The sequence below is a fragment of the Buteo buteo genome, chromosome 21 (assembly GCF_964188355.1).
Source record: "Buteo buteo chromosome 21, bButBut1.hap1.1, whole genome shotgun sequence".
In the NCBI taxonomy this organism is placed as follows: Eukaryota; Metazoa; Chordata; class Aves; order Accipitriformes; family Accipitridae; genus Buteo; species Buteo buteo.
In genome coordinates, this window is record NC_134191.1 from 17,436,158 (window position 1) to 17,456,867 (window position 20,710).

At 43.2% G+C, this 20,710-nt stretch overlaps 1 protein-coding gene across 8 annotated transcripts in view; it reads right to left on the reverse strand.

Annotated features, from left to right (window-relative positions):
• The window catches only part of FANCD2 (FA complementation group D2), a 63,324-nt gene that overhangs the window by 13,201 nt on the left and 29,413 nt on the right, over positions 1-20,710 (reverse strand). For 7 of the 8 annotated variants that reach the window (XM_075053065.1, XM_075053062.1, XM_075053058.1 and 4 more), the window contains 15 exons: positions 20,118-20,225; positions 16,865-16,974; positions 15,942-16,002; positions 15,104-15,229; positions 13,689-13,762; positions 13,460-13,600; positions 12,172-12,272; positions 11,748-11,863; positions 10,309-10,417; positions 8,279-8,377; positions 5,434-5,543; positions 3,934-4,080; positions 2,698-2,814; positions 1,617-1,745; positions 1,300-1,418 (listed from right to left, as the gene is read on the reverse strand). In XM_075053065.1, the coding sequence (XP_074909166.1) occupies positions 1,300-1,418; positions 1,617-1,745; positions 2,698-2,814; positions 3,934-4,080; positions 5,434-5,543; positions 8,279-8,377; positions 10,309-10,417; positions 11,748-11,863; positions 12,172-12,272; positions 13,460-13,600; positions 13,689-13,762; positions 15,104-15,229; positions 15,942-16,002; positions 16,865-16,974; positions 20,118-20,225 (1,667 nt within the window). The remainder of the gene's footprint in view (positions 1-1,299; positions 1,419-1,616; positions 1,746-2,697; positions 2,815-3,933; positions 4,081-5,433; positions 5,544-8,278; positions 8,378-10,308; positions 10,418-11,747; positions 11,864-12,171; positions 12,273-13,459; positions 13,601-13,688; positions 13,763-15,103; positions 15,230-15,941; positions 16,003-16,864; positions 16,975-20,117; positions 20,226-20,710) is intronic. The other variant, XM_075053066.1, reaches the window with a different exon arrangement.

The following is a 20,710-nucleotide window of genomic DNA, read 5'->3' on the forward strand; positions in this document are numbered from 1 at the left end:
CACATAAGTGGAGGTCCATATATACTAAAACAATGCTATGCAGACCTGAATAAAAGAGGATGCCTAATCACAGTTGTTATGCAAGTGCAGTGATAGTGGCTGGTCACCTCTTGAACAACAGATAGGAGCCTAACAGAGACGAATACTGTAGAGATCTTCATTAATTCTTTGAACTACCAGTATCTGTGAAATCATTCAGTGAGAATATGCATTCTGAAAAGGCTCAAATGCATCCACATTCTAGATCTATAGACTGAATACATGGACATGATAACTGTAATACTCAAGTGCACCTTTAACACACAAGTCAATTAACAATCGGTAATGTAAGAGGGCTTGATCAAATGTATGTAAAAGGAGTTGTAATTTGGTTGTTGGACTTCAGTGGCTGAACAGCTAGCCCCAATATATGGCCACCTGACCCACAGCAGAACAGAATTATGTTACTCTCTATCCAGACTAAACAGCAAAGTGGATCTTGAGCTGCCTGTAGTTACAAAGTGGGTCAGGTTCTTTGGTTTACAAGATGGGTACACTCAGGAACAACCAACAGGCATACTGGCTAATGAGAAAATGACCAATCCAGGAACAGTCAGGGATGGATCAGGGTCCCCGAGGCTCCAGTAGTGCCCAGCAGAAGCAGACCTCAGACCTCATACACTTTTTACACCGTTACTACTGTTTTTTTAAGTACAAAGGTAAAACACTTTCCACACACAGATCTAAACTAGGGTTCAGAAAAAACTTCTATGATGCTATCTTGAATTATATTAGCAGATGAAGAGGTCAAATCCAGGCTGCACATGCATTGTTGAGTTTGGTATTTATGAATCCAGTTCGAATGCATCAGCAGCACAGTCTTTTTGTCAATGAAATATACATTCATCCTTTCCCATTGGCAAAAGAAATTCTTTCATTGCTCACAATTCAGGCAGTGACAATTTAGCAAAGGATGAGGGGACTTACTGGGAAAGAAATTCCAAGATCCCTAGGCAGAATGGGAGTTGCAAAACTAGGTGTGCCAGTATGCCACTTATGCTGGTCTTGATCCAAAAGCACATTGAATTCTAGCCAGTTCAGTGCTTCATCACCTACAGTCTTTGTTCAGCTCAGGATCAGGCAACGAAGCTTGGCATAACTATAAAGTACTTAAAAGTCCCCAACCACTGCAGTGTGTTGTTCTGCATGGCTGACAGGCCATTTTCTGGGTACAAACACTTTAAAGAAAAGGAACAAGAAGAGGAAGCAATAAATGGACTTTGCTCATTTAGGCAACTATACTTTTTTGTTTGAACTCACCAAGCAAATAGGGAGCGAAAAGTTAGTAACAGCTGTTGGTAACAAGAGGACATCAGCTGGTGCTCCTGGATGTTCATTCCCGGGTCATCTTCCACACCCCGATTTTGCATAACAACTGCCTTTAATACAGAACAAATAATTCATTAAATGCTATTCCAAGGAAAAATAATGGCACAACAATCCATTTCTGTAAATTCCATGTTTAAAAAAACCTGAAGAAAAACAAAGCCACTCTTTTCCCCACAAACAAAACCAAAAATACGTTTAAAGGTGACCAAACTTGACAGTCTTTTGAGTCAAAATTGCTGCCCACTGACCTGGAAGTAGTTATGCATGTTCTCCATGTGACTACACAGTGGCTTTAGTAGCTTGACTACACACATAGCAACTTCCTTGGGAGATCTCTGACACAGGTGGGAAAAGCCAATATCCTTGTAGCCTCTTTCCTGCAGAAAACCCAAAAGATTAAAGTCACTTCGTCAGCCTTACTTGAGAATAACTTCACATCAAATGCTACCTCTTAGACTGCTTCTGAGCAGTGCAATTCCTGATGTCATACACTCTGTCAGGAGGGTCACAGAATAAGAAAGCTGGCTTCTGCTGAACAACCAGCACCAACTCAGACAAGTGAATAACATTCAATGAAAAGAATAAAACTGCTGTGACATGTAGCTCTTTTACATCTTACTCAAACACAAAGACAGTCTCTGCACATGGGAATTAAGATACATAGAAAGACAAAGAGAAAGAACACTGAATATGATGGAGTCCATCAGGTTGTAGTGAATTTCTCATAGTTTAATGCAATGGGCCACACCTGTTTACTTTCCTCCTGAAAGCATCAGCCAGGAATGCAAGGAGTCACTCAGGTTGTTCTTCTAAAGACTACAGAAGCAGCTTCTGTTGGATCCAGCAGCTTCTGTTGGATCCAGCAGCTTCTGTTGGATCCAGCAGCTTCTGTTGGATCCAGCAGCTTCTGTTGGATCCAGCAGCTTCTGTTGGATCCAGCAGCTTCTGTTGGATCCAGCAGCTTCTGTTGGATCCAGCAGCTATCTGGCCTGCCTAACCTGAGCTGCTGCTTGAACAGCAGAGCTAGTCTCCACGGGGAGGGCTAGGAAAAGGGTCACTTGAGTTTTGAGGCTACAAGGCCTCAATTATACAACCTTTCCTGAGACATGCAGAGAACCAGATGCTGCAAGCACTTCAGCAAGGGAAGTGGTACAGCAGTCTCTTTTGAAAGAGCAAGTGCTGCTCTGACACACAGTTGGGCATCAGACTTCCATCTAACTGCTAGGTGAAAATAATTCTGAAGAACATTTCTCTTGGGAAAGGCCTGGAGGCCACTGATGTGCTTTGCCTCAGCCCAGGTCTAGACCCACCAGCTGCTGCTGTACTTGCCTTTGGAAAGGGCACTCTCCTTGTGGAGCCTGGGGTCAGCACATGTTCCAGCTTCCAGCACAGGTCATCCAGAAGGAAGCAAAGTTCAGCAGGCCCCAGCTGCACAACTTCACGAGCCTGCAGTTACAAGAAAAATCAATCCCAGGACCCAGCATGTAACTGTAGTGCCTTGAAGCTCAAGTTCACCCCCTCCATTTCCAGTTATGACTCCTGGCTTAGTTAACCTCAGCTAGGGACCTATTTGGTAGATGCTAGGGTTTTATGTCTCCCCACTGGCAGATATGGGGCATTGGTTCTGGTTACTCAAAGCATGAACAAACCTGGTGTTCTGAACATACATGAGGCAATGTCAGTAACACTTAACTACTGAGAGAAAACTGATTTACATACATTGACATTGAAAATAAGCTCCTAAGGATAAAAAGATGTTTAAGCCCAAAAAGACACAAAATTCACCAACTGAGTAATAGTCAAGAAGTAATTTGAAATAACACCATATAGCCCAAGAGACTTGTCAAACAGTCTTCCAGTTAGCCTGTGACCTGCATGTACAGAGACAGCTGTCCTTGGAGCAGGCCAAGCTGTACTCTAGCCTGCCATGGCCTTTTCACATTTTACTAATCTTACTGTAGCCTAACAAAATTACACTCCAGATGGACTCAGCCTGCCTACAAAGAGGGTAAAAAAATTAAGCACTTCTGCCTTCCACATCCATAGCAATGCAGTTTTGTGAAGCTCCCAGATGATAAACAGGACCCTGCCCACTGAGGGCACATCCACAACACCAGTCCCACTTTTGTGCTGAGTTTCCAGTCTGCTGATGCCTTGAGATACTTGCCTTTTTGCAACATGGGATTTACTTAAATATCATAGGTTCTTTTTAATAGGTAAGCCATCTCTTAGTGTATTTAACATCCTACAGCTTAGCAGTATTCAATATTAAAGCCTCTTTCTTTCCATTAGGTCTATACATGTTATACTGTAGCTCTTTTCCTTTTATGCAACATTTATGTTACTTTGTTTTTAACTTTACTACACTACTTGTCTGCTGTTCTCAGGAAGTCCTCATTATCTCAGTGCTCTGAAGTAGTTTGGTTTCTTTGGGGGCAAATTCTCTCCTGGTACCAACACATCTTAACATCAATCTTCTATTTTAATGGACCAGAAAGGGCCAAGGCCTCAGAGAGACAGTTACATGAAGCCTTGTCAGTACGGTTTTTACGGTGTTTCATTCACCTCCGTATGCATCTCTGTGTCCAAGACAGACTTTGTCAGCAGCCCACAGTGGAGTACAGTGAACACTTCGAGGTCTAACTCTCTGAAGTAGGGGCGATAGCTCTGCAGCTGCACCAGAGGATTTCCTGCCTCTCTCTCAGCAGCAATCTGAAAAGTAAATGGCAGAATTAAGGTTGTAACCTGCAAGACTATGAGAGTTTCTAGCTCAAATAAAGCTACTTCCTTCACACAGATTTCTATATTTTGTGCCAGGTTGAAAAAAAAATACTAAGAATTCACAATAGCTAGTAGAGACACAAGCACATAGAATCAGAACCATTTTCATTTTGGACTGTACAAGTCACTAAATATTTTCTAGGAAAAAAAAACCTTATGAAACTGGAATAATCTTTGCTATGTCCTTTCTGTCAATCAGTGGCCATTGTGAAACCCATTCTGGACTTGCACCATAAGCAAACATAAGCACCACAGGAGATGAAGGCAAATATTTTGTCCTTGATAAATACCAGGATGGTAAACTATGGGATGCTCTGTTGCCTCTGGTTGACAGTCTGTAAGTTCTTAGAGATTTGCTCCACACAACCCTGTCATGGGAGCCAATGTATGTTACATGTGGCTCACAACAGGATTTCTGTATTCTGTCATCCTCGGCAGGGCATGGCATCTAAGGACTAGTCTGGGACCAGTACTCTAGTTAAATAAGAAAGATTAGATACATTCCTTCCCAAAACTATTTGAGCCTTTGCTTATTCCCTGTAACTTAAGTGACTTTGTTATGATTTCTGACTCAGTTATCATATGTGTACAATAGCAGGGAAGTAGAAGCATATTTGCCTGGCTGAAATTGATAAAATGGACTCTCAATAACATTTATTAGTAACAGTGGTACAAGTGGCGCCTTGTGGGATGCTTATGAGATACCAGCCCCCAGGCTGCTAAGCCCAAAGCTGGGCACACTCCCTGGCTTCTCTCTTTCAGCCAGCAGAGATCTTGCATTCCAGACATAATGACAATACTGTAAGAGCTTATTCAAAAGAACAAGAAATAAAATCCAATAATTCATTAATTGATACATTTGGGAAATAGTTCTTAGCATATGATGAAAATGGATAATTTTAAAGATGCCTTATCATGAACACATTGCTTAAATACCTCCAGAAAAATTTGCAAAATGAGCACCCGTGACTGAAGCAGACTAGAATCAGTGGGAGATACAGTCCTTACCAGGGTTTGTATTTTCCAGATTCATCTCACAATTTCTGACCTGAGTCTAAGAACGGCAGGTTACTGCAGTAATTTGAGAGAGGGAACACTGGCTTAAAATAGAAACCTTTCACAGTCTTAACCAGAGAGCAACTAATAGTATTATTGATAATCCTGCATATTTGCCCTGCCCTGAACCACACTGCCTGCTGGAGAGTGGCTGGCCTCTTTGTTTATGCTTCTATGTCATCTTCCCCAGTCTGTCTTTCTTGCAAGTCCCCAGGAGTATATACCTACCTTCTCCAGCTCAGAGAGCTCAGTATCAGGCTGGTTTCCCTCAGAACTGTCATCTGCTTGAGAACGATCTGAAGAGCCGGCTTTGCTGCCATCAGTCTTTTTTCTCTTTCCTTAAAGAGAAAGCAACTTCACAAACAAAGGCTACATTGCACTTAACACTAGACAGCACTTGCAGCCAGGGAAACAGCACAGGCTGTACTTTAATCAGCCCTAAGAAAGCATGGAGCATGCACAGGTGGTGTGTCATCCATAACACGATCACAGTCCAGAAGAGAGTCAAATGCATTTGGGACTCCCCCACAACCAGCTTCTCTTTTATAAAATCACAGTAAGAAATTAAAGCAAGTCTCACTATTCTTCGTGTAGTTTAAGCATTATGAAGTGATTGCAAAAATGAGTGGGACATCATCTTAAAAAATGCTTGAACCAAAATTTAATGTTTCTTCCTCAGAGACAGTATTGAGAAAGGAAGAGAACCTGGAAAAGGCAGGTAAGACACAACTACAGAAGGGACTTGCAGGGATGCCAAGCCAACAGCAGAGTAACTCAGTTAATTCCTTACAACAGTCTTCACTGCTGACAACGGTAGGGAGATTCTCATACTTGACACACTACGTAGCAGATAGATCAAAGAAATTGCATTGATTTCAAGTAATTTCACAGGATATATTAGATCAAACAGACAGCCAATAAGTCACCAGGGCCAGGTGACATTCACACAAGGTCCCCAAAGGAATTCAAATCTGACATGTCAGAACTGCTGGCCACAGTGCCAGAGGACCAATAGCTTGCAAACATAATTCCTCTTAATAAAAAGGGATCTAGTGAGAATCCAGAGAATTAAAGACCGATGAGTCTATTCTCCATCACTGGGAAAATGGTAGAGCTGTCTACAATAAAAAATTAAGATCACTGAGCACATGGATGTACAGTCTGTTAGGGAAAAGTCAGCAGGGCTTCTGCAAAGCTTCTGCCTCACTAGCCTGCCAGGGTGTTGGTATCATGTGGTTAAAAAGGGAGCCATCAACCAGAAGAGATTTAGATTTCCAAAAAGGCTTTGACAAGGTTTTACACCAGAAACTATGAAGGAACTGAACTGGAATAGTGCTTTCTTGGACTGAAAGCTTGTTAGAGGAGAAGGAGCAAAGGGTAGCATTTAATGTGCACTTTTCAGATGCAATCAGGCATTGAGTCCTTCAGGAATTGGTTTTATTCAACTTCATAAGCAACCTGGAGAAGGGAATGCTCAGGGAAATCCCCAACAAGTGCAAAGTTTGGCATACACTTTCATCTGCCATTTTATAACTGCCATGCTAATGAGCATCAGAGACTTCTACTTTTGTATCTCTGTGATCCTTTCTGGGGGTCAGGCCATAGATGAAGTGAAACAGTATCAACGAAGCTGCATCTTTTATTGCATTATCTTTGGAAGAGCAGAATCAGGCAGGAGAAGGTCTTCAATGTCACAATAAATAAACCCTCTGAATCAGACTGGAAAGTGAATTTGATATGTTATGTCTCTCCGAAGGAGCTCCTTATTCCCTTTCCACTAGGGAAGTTTTAGGCTAGATTTTATGACAGTGCTTGAGCTGATCTAATGGCTCAGGGGTAGTCCTGCTCCTCCTCCTACCTTTCTCCTGTTCACAGCCACACACACCTGACACTTGCCTTGCACTGACTTGGGAAGCCTGATCACTGGTTAAGCAGTCAACTTGGCAAAATAGCAAAAAACTAACCTTGCAAAAAGTAAATAGCCAAAATAGCTACCATGTAATAACATGGGGCAGGAAATCAGGCAGCTGAGAGTGGAGGTGTTAAGGGGGAGAGTGAAGCCTTCCCCTAAGTGTTGGCAGTAAACTATTTAATTTAACTCAGCTACAATGAGATGCTGCACACCTAAAGGAGGAGCCAGGTTGGTGTCAAAACTGTGTGTTCTCAAGGCTGCAACCCATGGTCACAGCACTCACTGATTTTTTTGTAGGCAAGACAAGCTAAGCTCAGGAATTTCTTGCTCTGGGCTGGGCTTACTAGCCTGAGCACTTACTTCTGCTTCTTCAAAATAGAGTATTTGAAGTGATGGATCCTCCTCTTGCCTGCAGAACATAGTCATAACTTTCTTTCTGCCTTAATCACTCCTACATGACAGGTCCAGTCCCTGCAGAATGGGTTTGGCACAGGAGAAAAGGGCTCTCTAATCTGTGGCCTCCTTCCAGTTGTTTTCACTGAATGGAATGTGAACTTTTGTTCAGTCTGGCTCAAAGGCAGACATGTTCCCAGGAAATGTTAATCTAAACTAGAAATAGAACTAGAGAAAGAAAGAACAAAGCAAATCTACTTCAGCTTGAAAAACTAAAAGGCAAATTCTGTTTCTTCTCTGCAGGAGCTATCAATGGGAAAGGATGAAGGAAGCATTTCCTTGCGCAGCAGAGCCATGACAATGTTCCTAAGAGATCAGTTAGGTACAACCTAAAGGTCAGAGATTTGCAAGGCAGCTCAAGCCACAGGTTCAGTACCAGAACCCATCAAAGGCAGAACAACTGACTGCTGCAGAAAATACTTTCATAGGTGAAAAAAAAAATATCAATGAAAGCCCTGGATTTTCACTGTTAAATGCTAAGCATTAGCTTTCCCAAGGAGATAGACTATCCAACCCCTGTCTGGAGTAGACTATTTTTACATCTCCTCTTCAGCTGCAACAGCAGTTGATCAGGTAAGATTTCAAGCTAGACAGACCTTATGAGGAATTCTGTGCTTTATGCGCACACAAGCGCAATGGCTATAGCACAATATGCCAGTCAAACCCCACATCACATCTGTTTGCTTAAATGTTTTAAACTTTCTTTACCATTCCTTTTTCTCACTGGACCACCAACATTAATGGACGGCACGGCCTCCAGAACTTCAGAATCAAAAGTAGCTGGTGGTGGGACATAGCCAGGGGTTGCTGAAAGAGCCAAAATGTAGAAACTGGGTTACTGCAGCTACTGAATGAAAAAATACAGGCAAGATACATATGTAGAGGAAGTACCATACATTTCACTGTCCTGGTGAACATCCCTCTGCTCTTATGCTTAGGTGCGTTTAGTTCCAATTAGCCTTATTATGTCTGCACTGCCCTGGAATTACAGCTCTTTGCATTCCTCCAGCAAGGGAGGATAACAAGTGCTCAGCTGTCCTTGGAGATCTGTCCATGTTGGTGAAGCTTAAAGGGCTGTTTTAGCACACCTGAGCCCTTTCTGTGCTGGCCTTGTAGTGCTCTTGGAACAGCAGAAAGGTGTTGAGGCTGCACTTTATTCTGGATGAAGTTGGTCTGTTGGTTTACAAACACAGCTCTTAATGGATAGTTTGTGTAAGGGTATGTGGAAGGTGACAGTGTATTCTTCATTACATTTATCTTATCAAAGACATTTTCAGTGTAACAGGAGATATTAAGTAGAGAGAGAAGCCATAAACAAGGACAGACACAAACCTGGTAGACAAGGGATAATGGAGATGATGCCAAAGACCAAAAGTCTCCAGTTTATAATTGATGGGCCATTAAGAAACTCCAGGCAAGGCTTTGGGAATGGACACCTGGACTTTGTAACTGATAACATGGGAGGAAAAAGAGGAACTTGAGGATTTGGGATATTCTGATGGGGGGGGAGGGTAGAACTATGCAAAATAATGAAGGAATGTGCAGGGAATTGGGGTGGGGAGAAACAAAGAGGACAATGGGCAGGAACCATGTAAAAGGGACTGGCCATGAGTAAAGCATTGCTGGTCAGTAGAATTGTCCAATCAGTATGCTTTTCTGACTGAATCCTGTGCCTGATCACCACAGTCTGTCATATCTCCTTCTTAAGTACTTTCTTAACTATATTTCATTGTAAACTCACTATTCTGTGTGTGTGTGTGCACACGTGCCACAAGGACTAAATGCCAACTACTGGAGAGACCTGTGTGAGTAAATACTGGGCCAGCAGCTAGACTTGGACCACCCTGGGCCTGCGGTGTCAGCAACTGGAGTGAGCAAGGGTTTCAGTGTTAGCAGCTAAGGGTGCCATAGTTCTTGGGAGCATCTCTATGGGTCACATAGACTTTGTGTACGGAGCCTGTGCCTGTGAGATGAGTGTGTGAGCGTGCATGTCTGTTTGCTAGCAAGTGGCAAGCTGGAATAGCCAGTGAGTAGGGGACCCGTGGGGCAGACTAGAGGGCCTGGGATCCAGGCAGGCTATTGGGCAGACGAAGGGGCTGTGCCAATACTTGTGGGATCTATGAATGTTCATGTGCTTGTGACTCTAAAGTGTGTTGTTGTGTGTGCCTTCACCAGTGAATTTCAGTCTTAACCAGCTGAAGAGCAGGATGGGGATTTGGCTGTCTGTACTTATGTTTTATGTGAGTCCTATACGTAGGTGCTGTTGAAGGCAGCACCTTGTCTATGGCAGTCCATGTAGCTGTGTCCATTGGCCTGGGACAGAGACCCTGGAGTCTCCACGCTGGGCTCTAGCAGCTGGGCAGGAGGAATTCATGGGCCTAGAGCAGCTAGAGGCAGCGGATTCTTATAACATCCCTTAACAGCTTGTTACAACCTGAATACTGGAGAAACACACTGTTTCTTTAGGATAGCGGCTGGTTCACTCCAGTATCCACCATATCAGGCAGATTCTGCCAAGTCTGCCTGAGAACAGTCTAAGAGATGTCACTGAGGACATGATTGAGAAGAGCAGTTTGGACTCAGACAAATTAAAAACAATAGCTGTCCATGCATGAACTCTTAGGCCACTGTAAAAATGCAGTATGTGTTACCATATACTTCCTCCACTGATGTTTAAGCCAATCCCTTTCACTTCACAGCTGGTGCAGGCCCAGAATGTGTAAATGTTTCATACTCACCTGCCAAGCATTTTCCCAGCACAGTCTGCAGCTCTGTGATGTTCTCTAATCGAGTCAAAACTTTCCCCTTCATCTCAGCATCCTGTTGCTGGCAGAAGGCATTTATAACCTAGAGATACAAACCAAACTCATTGACTTAAGGAGATTTGTACCCACTTTTCCTTTTTCTTCTCTGAATAACATCCTCAAGTCCTGAATAAGCACACAACACAACACAAGTGGCCTGTGTGACCAGATCCAGACTGCATGAACAAAGCTCTTCAGAAGCCCATGAGAACATGGACATAATTGGTGCAATCTACAAAAAGCAATAGAGCAACACCTACAGGTCTAATATTAACTGAAGAGGAATTAGCAGACAGCACCTTGCCAGGTTTCTGTGCCACTTGTGCCTCTAGAAACCCCTTGGCAATTCCCAGGTGTGCCAGGAAAGAGGCAGTCCTGGGAGAAGGGCGGGAACAGGGAGGACTGGGGATGTGGAGCTGCATCAACTCTGACATAGCTCATGTTATCAAAATAACCCCAGCAAGGAACATTCCCTCTGACCATCAATGTTAGCAAATACATGGTCCAAATCTGCTTGAAGGCACTGCATTTCACCCTTCTGTAAGGTCACAGAGGTATACAACAAAGCACACAATCACAACCAAATTTGCAAGGGATCTGTGGAAGTCTCTAGTCCAACACCCTGCTCAAAGCAGCATTAACTAAACAGGTTGCTTAGAGCCTTTTCTAGTAGAGCACTGAGCATCTCCAAGAAAGGCACCATAGTAAAAGACCACAACATGCCCTCCCCTCTGGCTTCCCCTGTCCAGGCTGAATAACCTCTGCTCTCCCAGCCTCCCACCATATGCCATGTGCTCCAGCCCGTCATCAGCCTGGTGGCTTCTGCAGGACTCACTCCAGAATGACAACAGGAGCCCCAAACTGGACACAGTACTGCAGGCAGGGCCTCACACATGCCAGGCAGAAGGCAACAATCAATGCTCTTGACCAGCTGGTGACTCCTCTGCTCTCCAGTGTGGTGAGACTGACCTTTTCTTTCTGATGCCCCCTTCATAGTTTAGACATATATTACCTCATAGTTTAGACAAATATTGGGGGTTTACAGCATCCTCCCTGCAACAGCAAAACCAATTTTCATACACCAAAATGTGCCAGAGTGTAAAGACTGCAGCTGAGTAGCAGGTGGAAAATTCACATCAGCAAAGCAGTCCTTAGAGCCTCTGTCCAAGAAAGCAGAGTTGCTGCCAGAAGCAGAACAAAGGGTAAATGATAATGAAGAGAAGAACATGGAGAGATCACCAGGACTTTGCTGGAGAAGGTTTCTAAAAGGCAAGACTCTTCAACAATAATTGCACCCCTGAAGCCTAGGGCTAGTGTTTGTAAGGGATACTCCTCAGTGACACTCCAGAACCTGCAGACAAAGCTCTACTCACCTCACGAAACCAGTTGAGAGCATAGAACAGGAGTGAGCACAGAAATTCCCGTTCCTGCTTGGATAAAGAGTCCAGCTTCCCTTCAACCTCCAGGTCAGTCAGGTATAGGGGGCAACCTGGGACAGAGCAGGAAGAGAACATGTTGGACTGGGTTTGCTACCCATCCTTCAGTCTTTGCATGGACAAAGTCTCTTACCAAAGCCTGTATCAATTCCAATGGCTATTTGGAGTAAGCCTTGTCAGCCACTCCATCCCCAGACAAAGCAATTATCTCCCCTGTCTCTCTTCCTCCTTGTGGGCAACAGAGCATCTCAGCCTCCTTCAAAAACCGCACAATTCTTCCTACAACTGCAGGAAGTCTTTGCAGATCTGGGACAGGAACAAGTCAGACAGACTCACTCTATAAAAGGTCCATTTCCCATACCTAATAAGGCATCAATCTCCTCCAGGCTTCCACTGTTTTGCTCCCCAGTGTAGAGCCTCAGCAATCGGAAACAGGGTGACAGACATATCGGTGACACTACCCTGGGGGGGAAAAAAAAAAAAAAGAAGAAATAGAGTGGGTCCTATGTTTTATATAACTCCAGAAATGCCCATCACTTTTCCATTAAATTCTATGTCCTCCCCATGCCACCTTGTCTATGCCTTCTATTTTGCTTCTTGCAAGTCCCAGCAACACAAAGCAAAATGCACCACATGGTTAAAAAAAAAAAAATAAAAAAAAATTGGTGATCACCAGTTTTCTGGAAAAAAGCACATAAGGACAGAAAAACTGCTGTAATGGACAAAAAATGGCATCAGATTTATTTCTGGTAAAAAGCAAAGTTGAATAACGCAGAAGGAACTATAAAAAATTGTGCAAAAGACAGCTGTGAGCAGTGGAGAAACCTTCTTGAATGTTTTGTAGCATGCCGCTGCTCACATTCTGAGCGAGGAAAATTAAAATTTTTTCCATAGATGCATGTAAAGTAGCTATATTTTATTTTAAAGTGACCATGTCTTTTTTTTAAGCACAACTGAAATCTCAACAAAATCTTATGACAATAAATTATGCATGATATGAAGGTGCCAGTTAAAAAAAAAAAAAAAAGCCTTTTATTTTTCTTAACTTTGACATTCTACTGTTTAATTGGATATTTTTAATTCTTACATGCTTCCTGTTCCATTCTCCAAAGACAAAGCCCCTATTTCTCAGTCAGATTTCACTTGTGGCTGCATGTTTGTGGTTTTGCTCTGGAGCCCATCTATGTTGTCAAAGTACAACTGAAGGTGAGAACAAATCATGTACTGCTGATGCACACTAAGTCCTTGGTGACTCTCTGTTTGAGAATCATCACTCAAAATATTAATTTTGCCACCTCAGAGTTGCCTATCCATCTCAATATGGCATTCAATATCACCAAAACATTGGAAGAAAGAGCTACTATTCTTACATGAGAGATGGGAAACAAGGCAGATGCAACATGACTTACCCAAGATCACCTAAACAGCTTGAGCCAGAACAGACTGCCAGTTCCCAACCAGCTTATGCCTCTAGACCTACCTGAATACATCTAACAGCAAGAGAAGGAAAAGAACACTGGAAACAGGTAAATTCTCTGACCAGCTCCTTATCAGGCACTTCGGCAGGCAGGGCTGATAGCAGTGAAGTGCACCAAATAAAAACAATTCCTTTACCTTTGCAGTTATCCCACAGTTAAGTGTCTAAATACCTTTTACTTTGGTTACTCATTCCATCGGTGACCCTGCCAAGCTCGCTCTGCGACACCAACGGTAAGAGGTTAATAGCAATTGCTCCCTGACTTTCATCTTCATCCAGATTATACAAGGACTTCACTGGGAACAAGAATGAACTGCAAGGAAAGACAGACAAGCTCGTGTTGACAAACTCAGTTCTCCGTGACAGAAACATTACAAATACTTAGCCTGTGATTAGCATACCCATCCACTGTGGGGCTGAGATCCACCACAAAGTCAGTGGGAAAGTCTTCCACCAAACTCCTCCCAAACTCCTCCTATAAAGAAAGCAAAAAAACCCTGCTCAGCAAAGGGACTCAGTGAAGAAAGCTTCAACACAGCAGCGGAAAATGCACATGATAAGGCCAAGCAAAAGTATCCTGGAACAGTCACAGCAATGAAGCCCACTGCCTGCAAGGAGACCCAGGGTCTGACTTTAGAGACAAAGCCAGGAAACATTGCTAAGCACGCACAACCAATTTCTTCCCTGCTTTTTGGATGTGGGCTTCCAAAGTTCCACAGTGCTTCAGAGAGGCAGAGCAGCTGGCTGGAAGAGGAAAGCAGCCATGGAAAGTTCTCTGTCCTAAGAGCTGATCATCAAAATGAAATGGCTATGAAGTACTGGCAAGGTTTTATTTCACACAATGTGTCCCATATGCTTTACATGCTTACATTGTTAGAAACAATTAAGGGAGAAGTAAAATAATAGATGTGACAGAGTCTGGACAAACAGACAATGAGAAGACCAAAAAAATCCGCACAAAAATTGGGACAAGAACCTTAGCTTGCTTTTACATTTCAGTCTTGCAAGGAAAAAGAAGAAACCCTCCTTCCTTTACTTGTCCTCCTTGGAGAACTCAGCTGGACCTCAGGAGACTGGCATTTCTAGCCCTAGGCACAGAGCTGTTTAGAGTGACTGCCAGCACTTCACAGCTCCCTGGTCACTTTCCCTCGTTCTAACACGCAGTTCCTCCTCTCCGTAACCACCAGGTGCAAAAAGCATCTATGCCACAAAGAGTGATCAATTCCACAGCAGCCTTCCATGCTCTCCTGGGCCCCAAGATGGCTTGCTACCCTGCTGGCAGGCACAGAACACATGCAAAAAGAGTCCCCAGTCAGAAGAAAGAGCTGTCCAGGGGCTTTCACAAACTTCTTCCTATTACCATAAATACCATTTATTTATTTATTACCATAAATGACTGTGGCTCTTCAAAGTCCTTAGGCATCAGTTAGCCTTAACAGTCTGACCAGAAGCCAATTTCAATACTAAGTTTAAAGTTCTTTCAGATTCTACTTTTACCTATGAATCTTAAAAGCACGCTCTGAAATGTAATTTCCTCTAAAAGGCTTCCCTGTTGTCATGTAAAAGTTCACATAAAGGAAGCTGTTAAAGCACAACGTGCTTTAATCTGCCACAATCAAAAAAAGCTGAGAGCGCTGAAAGGGGATTTTGTGTCTGATCAATCTCTTACAGGCCCTTAAGCATGCCTAGAGCAAAAAAAGGGTTCTCAGACTGGAGTGAAATCCTCAAATTGACTCTGTCCTGCCAATGCCTGAAAAACAAATGAATTTGTCAGAAACGTGATAAGTGATTAAGTTCAAACTATTCGGCAACGTACCAGTAGCTGCAAGTCCAAATTCCCCTTCTGCTTCTCAATCAAACTGGCAAGTTCATCATAGTACAGAGCCAAGACCTCTGGTGTTTGCTCACAGCAGAAGCCCACGAGGTCCAGCAAGGTAGAAAGCTGAAAGGGGAGAGAGCAGTCTGCAGAAATGGGTAAGGTAAATGGATCCAACTCAAGCTTTTACCTTGAGTCCCTTTTACACTAATTCGAGGTATATCCAAAGCATCATCTCTAGGGTAACAGCCCATAGTGACTGGTCTTGCAAAGACCCAGTTTTAAGAAGGCACACAGGTCTTTTAAGGTCCTGGCCCAGCTCCAGCACGAAGTAACACAAAAGAGTCTGCCCAGCACCACCAAATAGAGTGCCAGCCTAGAAGAAGGTTCTTCAAAAGGAATTAAGAAAAAAGGCCAAGGCTAAGCCAACTCTGTATAGCAGAAGTGCTTTCTCTAGATGGCCTGAAAGGCATTGCTGCCGAGCTGAGAGGAAGGTGAAGACTGCCTTTGGCTCACTGAAGCAGATTGTCCTGTTTCTTTCCTTTGTGTTTGAAATAACGTCTGGATAGAAGACTTTTACTAGATGGCTGCAATACTGCTTGTCCTGGACTAGCCATAGGCAAGACCAGCGGATGCTATCTTTATATAGATCTTTGTTTCTGCAAAACCATTTTTAATAGGTTCTTGGCTCTGCAGTCAATATACAAGAATCCCAGGCCCAGTAAAGCTACACACATACTACTTCACCCAAGACTGTGTTTCCAGTCACACCTCCTTGCTGACCATATCCTCCCTCTCTCCCACACTGGCCCAGTAAGTACCCATTCTTGGCACTCACCTGCCCATCACGCTCGCTGTTCAGCTCTGGTCTCTCCAATGAACTACCATCTCCTTCATTTCTGAAAGCAATTCATAATCTTGCTTTTGTTGCACAACACTTAAGAGATGGCAAAACTCATCACACACACATGGTTCTCTTCCCAGAAATTGGAGAATTATACATGAAAAAGATGCTCTTTGGAACATTATTAGGAAAAGACCTGCTGCTGTTTGGGACCCTCAGGACAAGACTCGATATCTTCTTCAAGGATATGCTTTTTATAACCTTTTGAAACCTAAAGCCCTCAAGTCATCCCCATAATGAAGTCCACTGACTCAGGGCCTGGAAGTAAGACAGGCTTTCCTCTTCACGTAATAAACAGCAAAAGCATTTTATTAAGAAGTGCAAGATCAGCGAGCTACATAATTCTTATTTTCCAGATGCTTTAATCTTTCTCACAGCTCTTATCAGGAGTTTGCCTGAATGCTGTTCATAAATTACTTATATGGTACATTGGCAATTGTCACACCAATGTCCAGCACAGCAGTAACAATCTTTCTCTTTGCTTCTCTTTTAGATTTCCCTGTATTCAAACATGGAGCACACTAGGTTATTCCTCCTTAGTGTCAGAAGCTGATCTGTAGTCAGTCCACCAGTGTTCAATTTTTTTTCCAAGCAATAGGTCCTGCTGGTGCTAGTCAAGGCATCCATGAACAGGCATTAACAAGAAATTCAGGACGCATTTGAGATTAGCAGCAGGTGAGCAGTATTGAACAGGTTGTAACACCAATCACTGCAGTCTGCAGAGAAGAGTTTTAAGTTCCTGGATTTGACCAGGATGTGCATGAGCAAGAAGGCAATGCCCCCCTTTCTTTGTCCCACTCCCACTTTGGTCTGAACTGAAAGCATGTTAAATTCATCTTTGCTGCATTCTCTCTCACCTTTTTAACGCCACGCTGCCTATCATCGTAACCGCACCAATAATCCCCATTTGTTTGTGGTTGGGAACTGTGCTGGAGAGCCATTTTCTGATCACCATGTGCATATCATCCTAAAAAGAAAGACACAGACCACATTACCACAGAGGTACTTGTGTGCATCACTCACAATTCTATTGACATCTTCACTTAATATCATTTCCAAAGGCTGCAGGGAGATGGTTTATTGGGATTACAGCTTTGCAAAAGCAATGCACATTCTGTGATTCCTTTATTATGAAAATACTGGTCACAACTCTAGGTAAGGCTGCAAACAGCATTAAAAGTGACTTGCTTTGACTTTGCTCTAATTACTACACAGAACATGTAGCTGGTCCAGGTTTCATCTATAATTAATAGAAGAATATATTAGAAAAATAGCAGATGGTCTTGGAGCCCTTCACACACAAACAGCAACTGCAGAGCTGCCCTCCAAAACACTGTCAACTTTAGGATGCTGAGGGATGGTGCAGTTTTTGGTGAAGGTCCAAAGAGAGATGTAGGTAACAGCATACCAGACACCTGGGATTAAGACATTTCTCATGCTGCCTCCCTTGTCCCCTGGGCATGGGCAATCATACCCTGCACAACTGTAAAGGTTTCTTTGCAGCAGCTCGGTAAGCCCACCACAGGTCTCAATGCAGCATGCTCTACTTCAACAGCTCTGTCAAGCAGCTGATTGGATGCACTTTCCCAAAATGGGCACAAACAATTCTGAAGATTTCTTAAAGTCTGGACCACTGATGATAGACTAAGAGGTCTCCTGACACTGAAAACATGAAGCATACTCAGTCGTAGAAGTATGATGCTTCAGGAGAGTTGGGAGACCAGTGTTCTGGATGAGAAGTCTAATACTTGCTGAAGAGATCGAAGGCAAAGCACAGAAGAGTGTGTAGCAAATCAGCCACAGTAATCCAAGCTGCACCTGCACTGCTGGCAGAGGAATGCTAATCAAGAAAGCCATCATCTTGAGAGATGAGAATGGAACAGCTGACTGGTGGCTAAAACAGGGTAGCCGCCAACTTGTCCAGAATAGTGTCTCTGACAAAGGGATGCGTTCTGCCTGATCCCTTAAACTGATAAACTGTAGGTGAAAAAAGACAAAAACCTTAGCTAAGCAGACAATCATGGGAGAGGGCTGCCAAGTGGGTTCTGACCAAAGCTAAGGGACAGCTCAGCTTCCTGATGATATCTAAAAGTAGGTATCAGGAAGTAATTGATTTCAAAGCAGGGATGGAACAATGAATGCACTAAGCAGAAAACCCACTCATTTTAGCCAGTTAGCAACAGTCCTATTGCTAGCTTAAGCAGCGACCACTGCAGAAGAGCAGCATCCCTGTTATGAGAAGCAGCATTCTCAGACAGCAACAGAACACGTGTGAGAACTCAGATGCAGTTTCATAAAAGCAGCAAAGGTCTTGCAGGCCACTGAAAAACATCATGGAATCAAAACAGCTCTGGCTGCATTGATTCTTATTAATTCACCCTACTGGTCCTGCAAAGGAGGAGGCTGGCCCATACAGAGATCCTCAGGAATTGAGAGCTGCGTGAAAGCACAAGCTCTGACCAGAGAGAGGTCTTGAGACAAAAAGAGATGAAGGCTTGAGTTATGCTACGCAAACTGCCAGTGCCAACAAGATCAAACTGGTAGCAGAGAAAAGGACAGTACCCGGTTATGCTATCTTTTCTTGACCTTCACTAGGCAAGATGCCTGTGGAATGACCTGTGAAGTACAAGGACAAATGTCTAATCTGCCTGTAGAGATTCTCGTGTCCAAGAGGCATTGGTTTTAGAAGTACAGTTAAGAGAAGGCAAAGAGGAATTTGGTTCCTAGGATACTGATTTATTTGGAGATCTCCCCCTGGAGTCTTTGGTATCTCTGAGGACAGAGTCAAACTGCCAACCTTGGATCCCCACAGTTAAAAACTCTCAGCTCAGAATAAATTCTAGAGCTTACACTACTCCTCTTCTTTTTCCAATTTATGAGGGTGACAGGCAGAACACTTCTTCCTGATGGTTAGTCCTTCTGGGCTGCAAAATCACCCTGAGTGTTGCCAAGGCAATTTTCACAAGTTGTATGTAAGAAAGACTTGGGCTGGGAGGCAGGGAAGTCACTGAGGAAAGTAGTTCAGAAAGGAGCTAAACCTGCCATACAGCTGGAACTTTTGGCAGTGAAGACCTCCATCTTAGCAGGGTGAGTGGGAAGACCTGAAATGACTACAGACATGCTGTTTTACATGCCACAGACCAATCAGGAAGAGAAGAAGAGAAGATTTCCTTTATAGTCTCAAGCTACCGTGTGCAAACATATCCACAACTCGAAACTATGCAGGGACTCAAAGAAAGACAAATAGTCCTAATTTCTAAGAGCTGAGCTTTATGAACAGGAAGATTTTAAACCCAGACATCTCCATTGTGAAATAAATTTCTTTGAGATATTTCTTTATCTTTATCTGATCACTGCCATTCTCAAGGAGTCAGAAATCCAGATAAAGGTATCTGATACCACCACTATTATGCTGCAGCTGAATCATAGAAGGTAAAACAAATATGAATTTAGACAAAGCAGGTTTGATAGCTTCTTGTGTTTAAACTAGAGGCACAAAAGGTGTGAAGTCTACCACTTCACAGCAGAGTAGTTCTATGTAGTTCAGTTCTTCTAACATGAGAGTCTGTTGTCTCTGGTGTGCAAACATTAAGCAGCTGAATCAAGATGAACATCTCGGGGAGGAAGCTGAAATATGCTTTCTGAATGCTTCCAAGTGATGGAGAAAAAAAGCTTGACAAAGAGGCTGCTGAATTTACACTTTTGCAAGTCTTCAAGGCTCAGCTAGACAAAGCCACAGTCAACCTGGTATGTTGATGACAGTCCCACTTCGAATGGGAAGTTAGATTAGAGACTGCCATCGGTCCTCTTCCACCAACACTTCTAACAACTCTACCTTTCTTAGATATGCAAGAGAAGAGGACCTTTCTGGGAAAGATGCAAGGCATGCAGTCACTGTGATGAGCCCTTGCTATACAGGGTGGAAAGTCTGGAGCTTCAAGCTGGTTTGCAGTCACTGGGGGAGAAGAGAATTTTAAGCTGAAGTACATCCTGACATCAATCACTGTTCATAGATGAGGCCATTATTTGCAAAACACAAACTCTGGAAGTTAACCTAGCAAAAAGGACCAAGGCACAGCCTGAACTCCTTTCTGTTGTGTCTCTGCTTACCTGAATATAGCTTCCTTCTTGTCTTTGGCTGAATGCTAGTGTGCTGAGAATGTAGAAAAGCTTCCGGATCTGGCACGGATTCAGTTTCTGTGTAGAGTCTAAAATGGTCTGCAAGAAAGAAGCCACAAACTAGCTCAGATGTATCAAGAAACCCTTTCCATATTCCCAGAAATACATCAATTGTCAACTGCAGGGAAGACAATTAACGTTACCTTTTTTGTACATGCAGGAAAAAGCTACATTCAAATTAAACAAGCATAAATGCAGAACTATTGCTCTGGCCTTAATTACAGCAGTTCCTTTTCTCACAGGCTGAATGGGAAGAACAGTCTGGCTACAATAAGCATTTTGGGAGTGCTCCAATCCCATTAGTGACAGATATTTATCTTCTATCACAGGTTTTGTCACAAGATTCAAAGTATTTGACAAAATGAACATTATGGGTTTTTTACTAGTATTTCCATTACAAGCCTTCTAACAGTCAAGTTGTTAACAATCTAGGGGTTGAATGTTCTCTGCTGGCTGCCATTCTCAGGATATTTCTTCTTCCAGTGCTTCAGTGAAAAAGAGTCCAGCTGTTTCCCAGAGCCAAG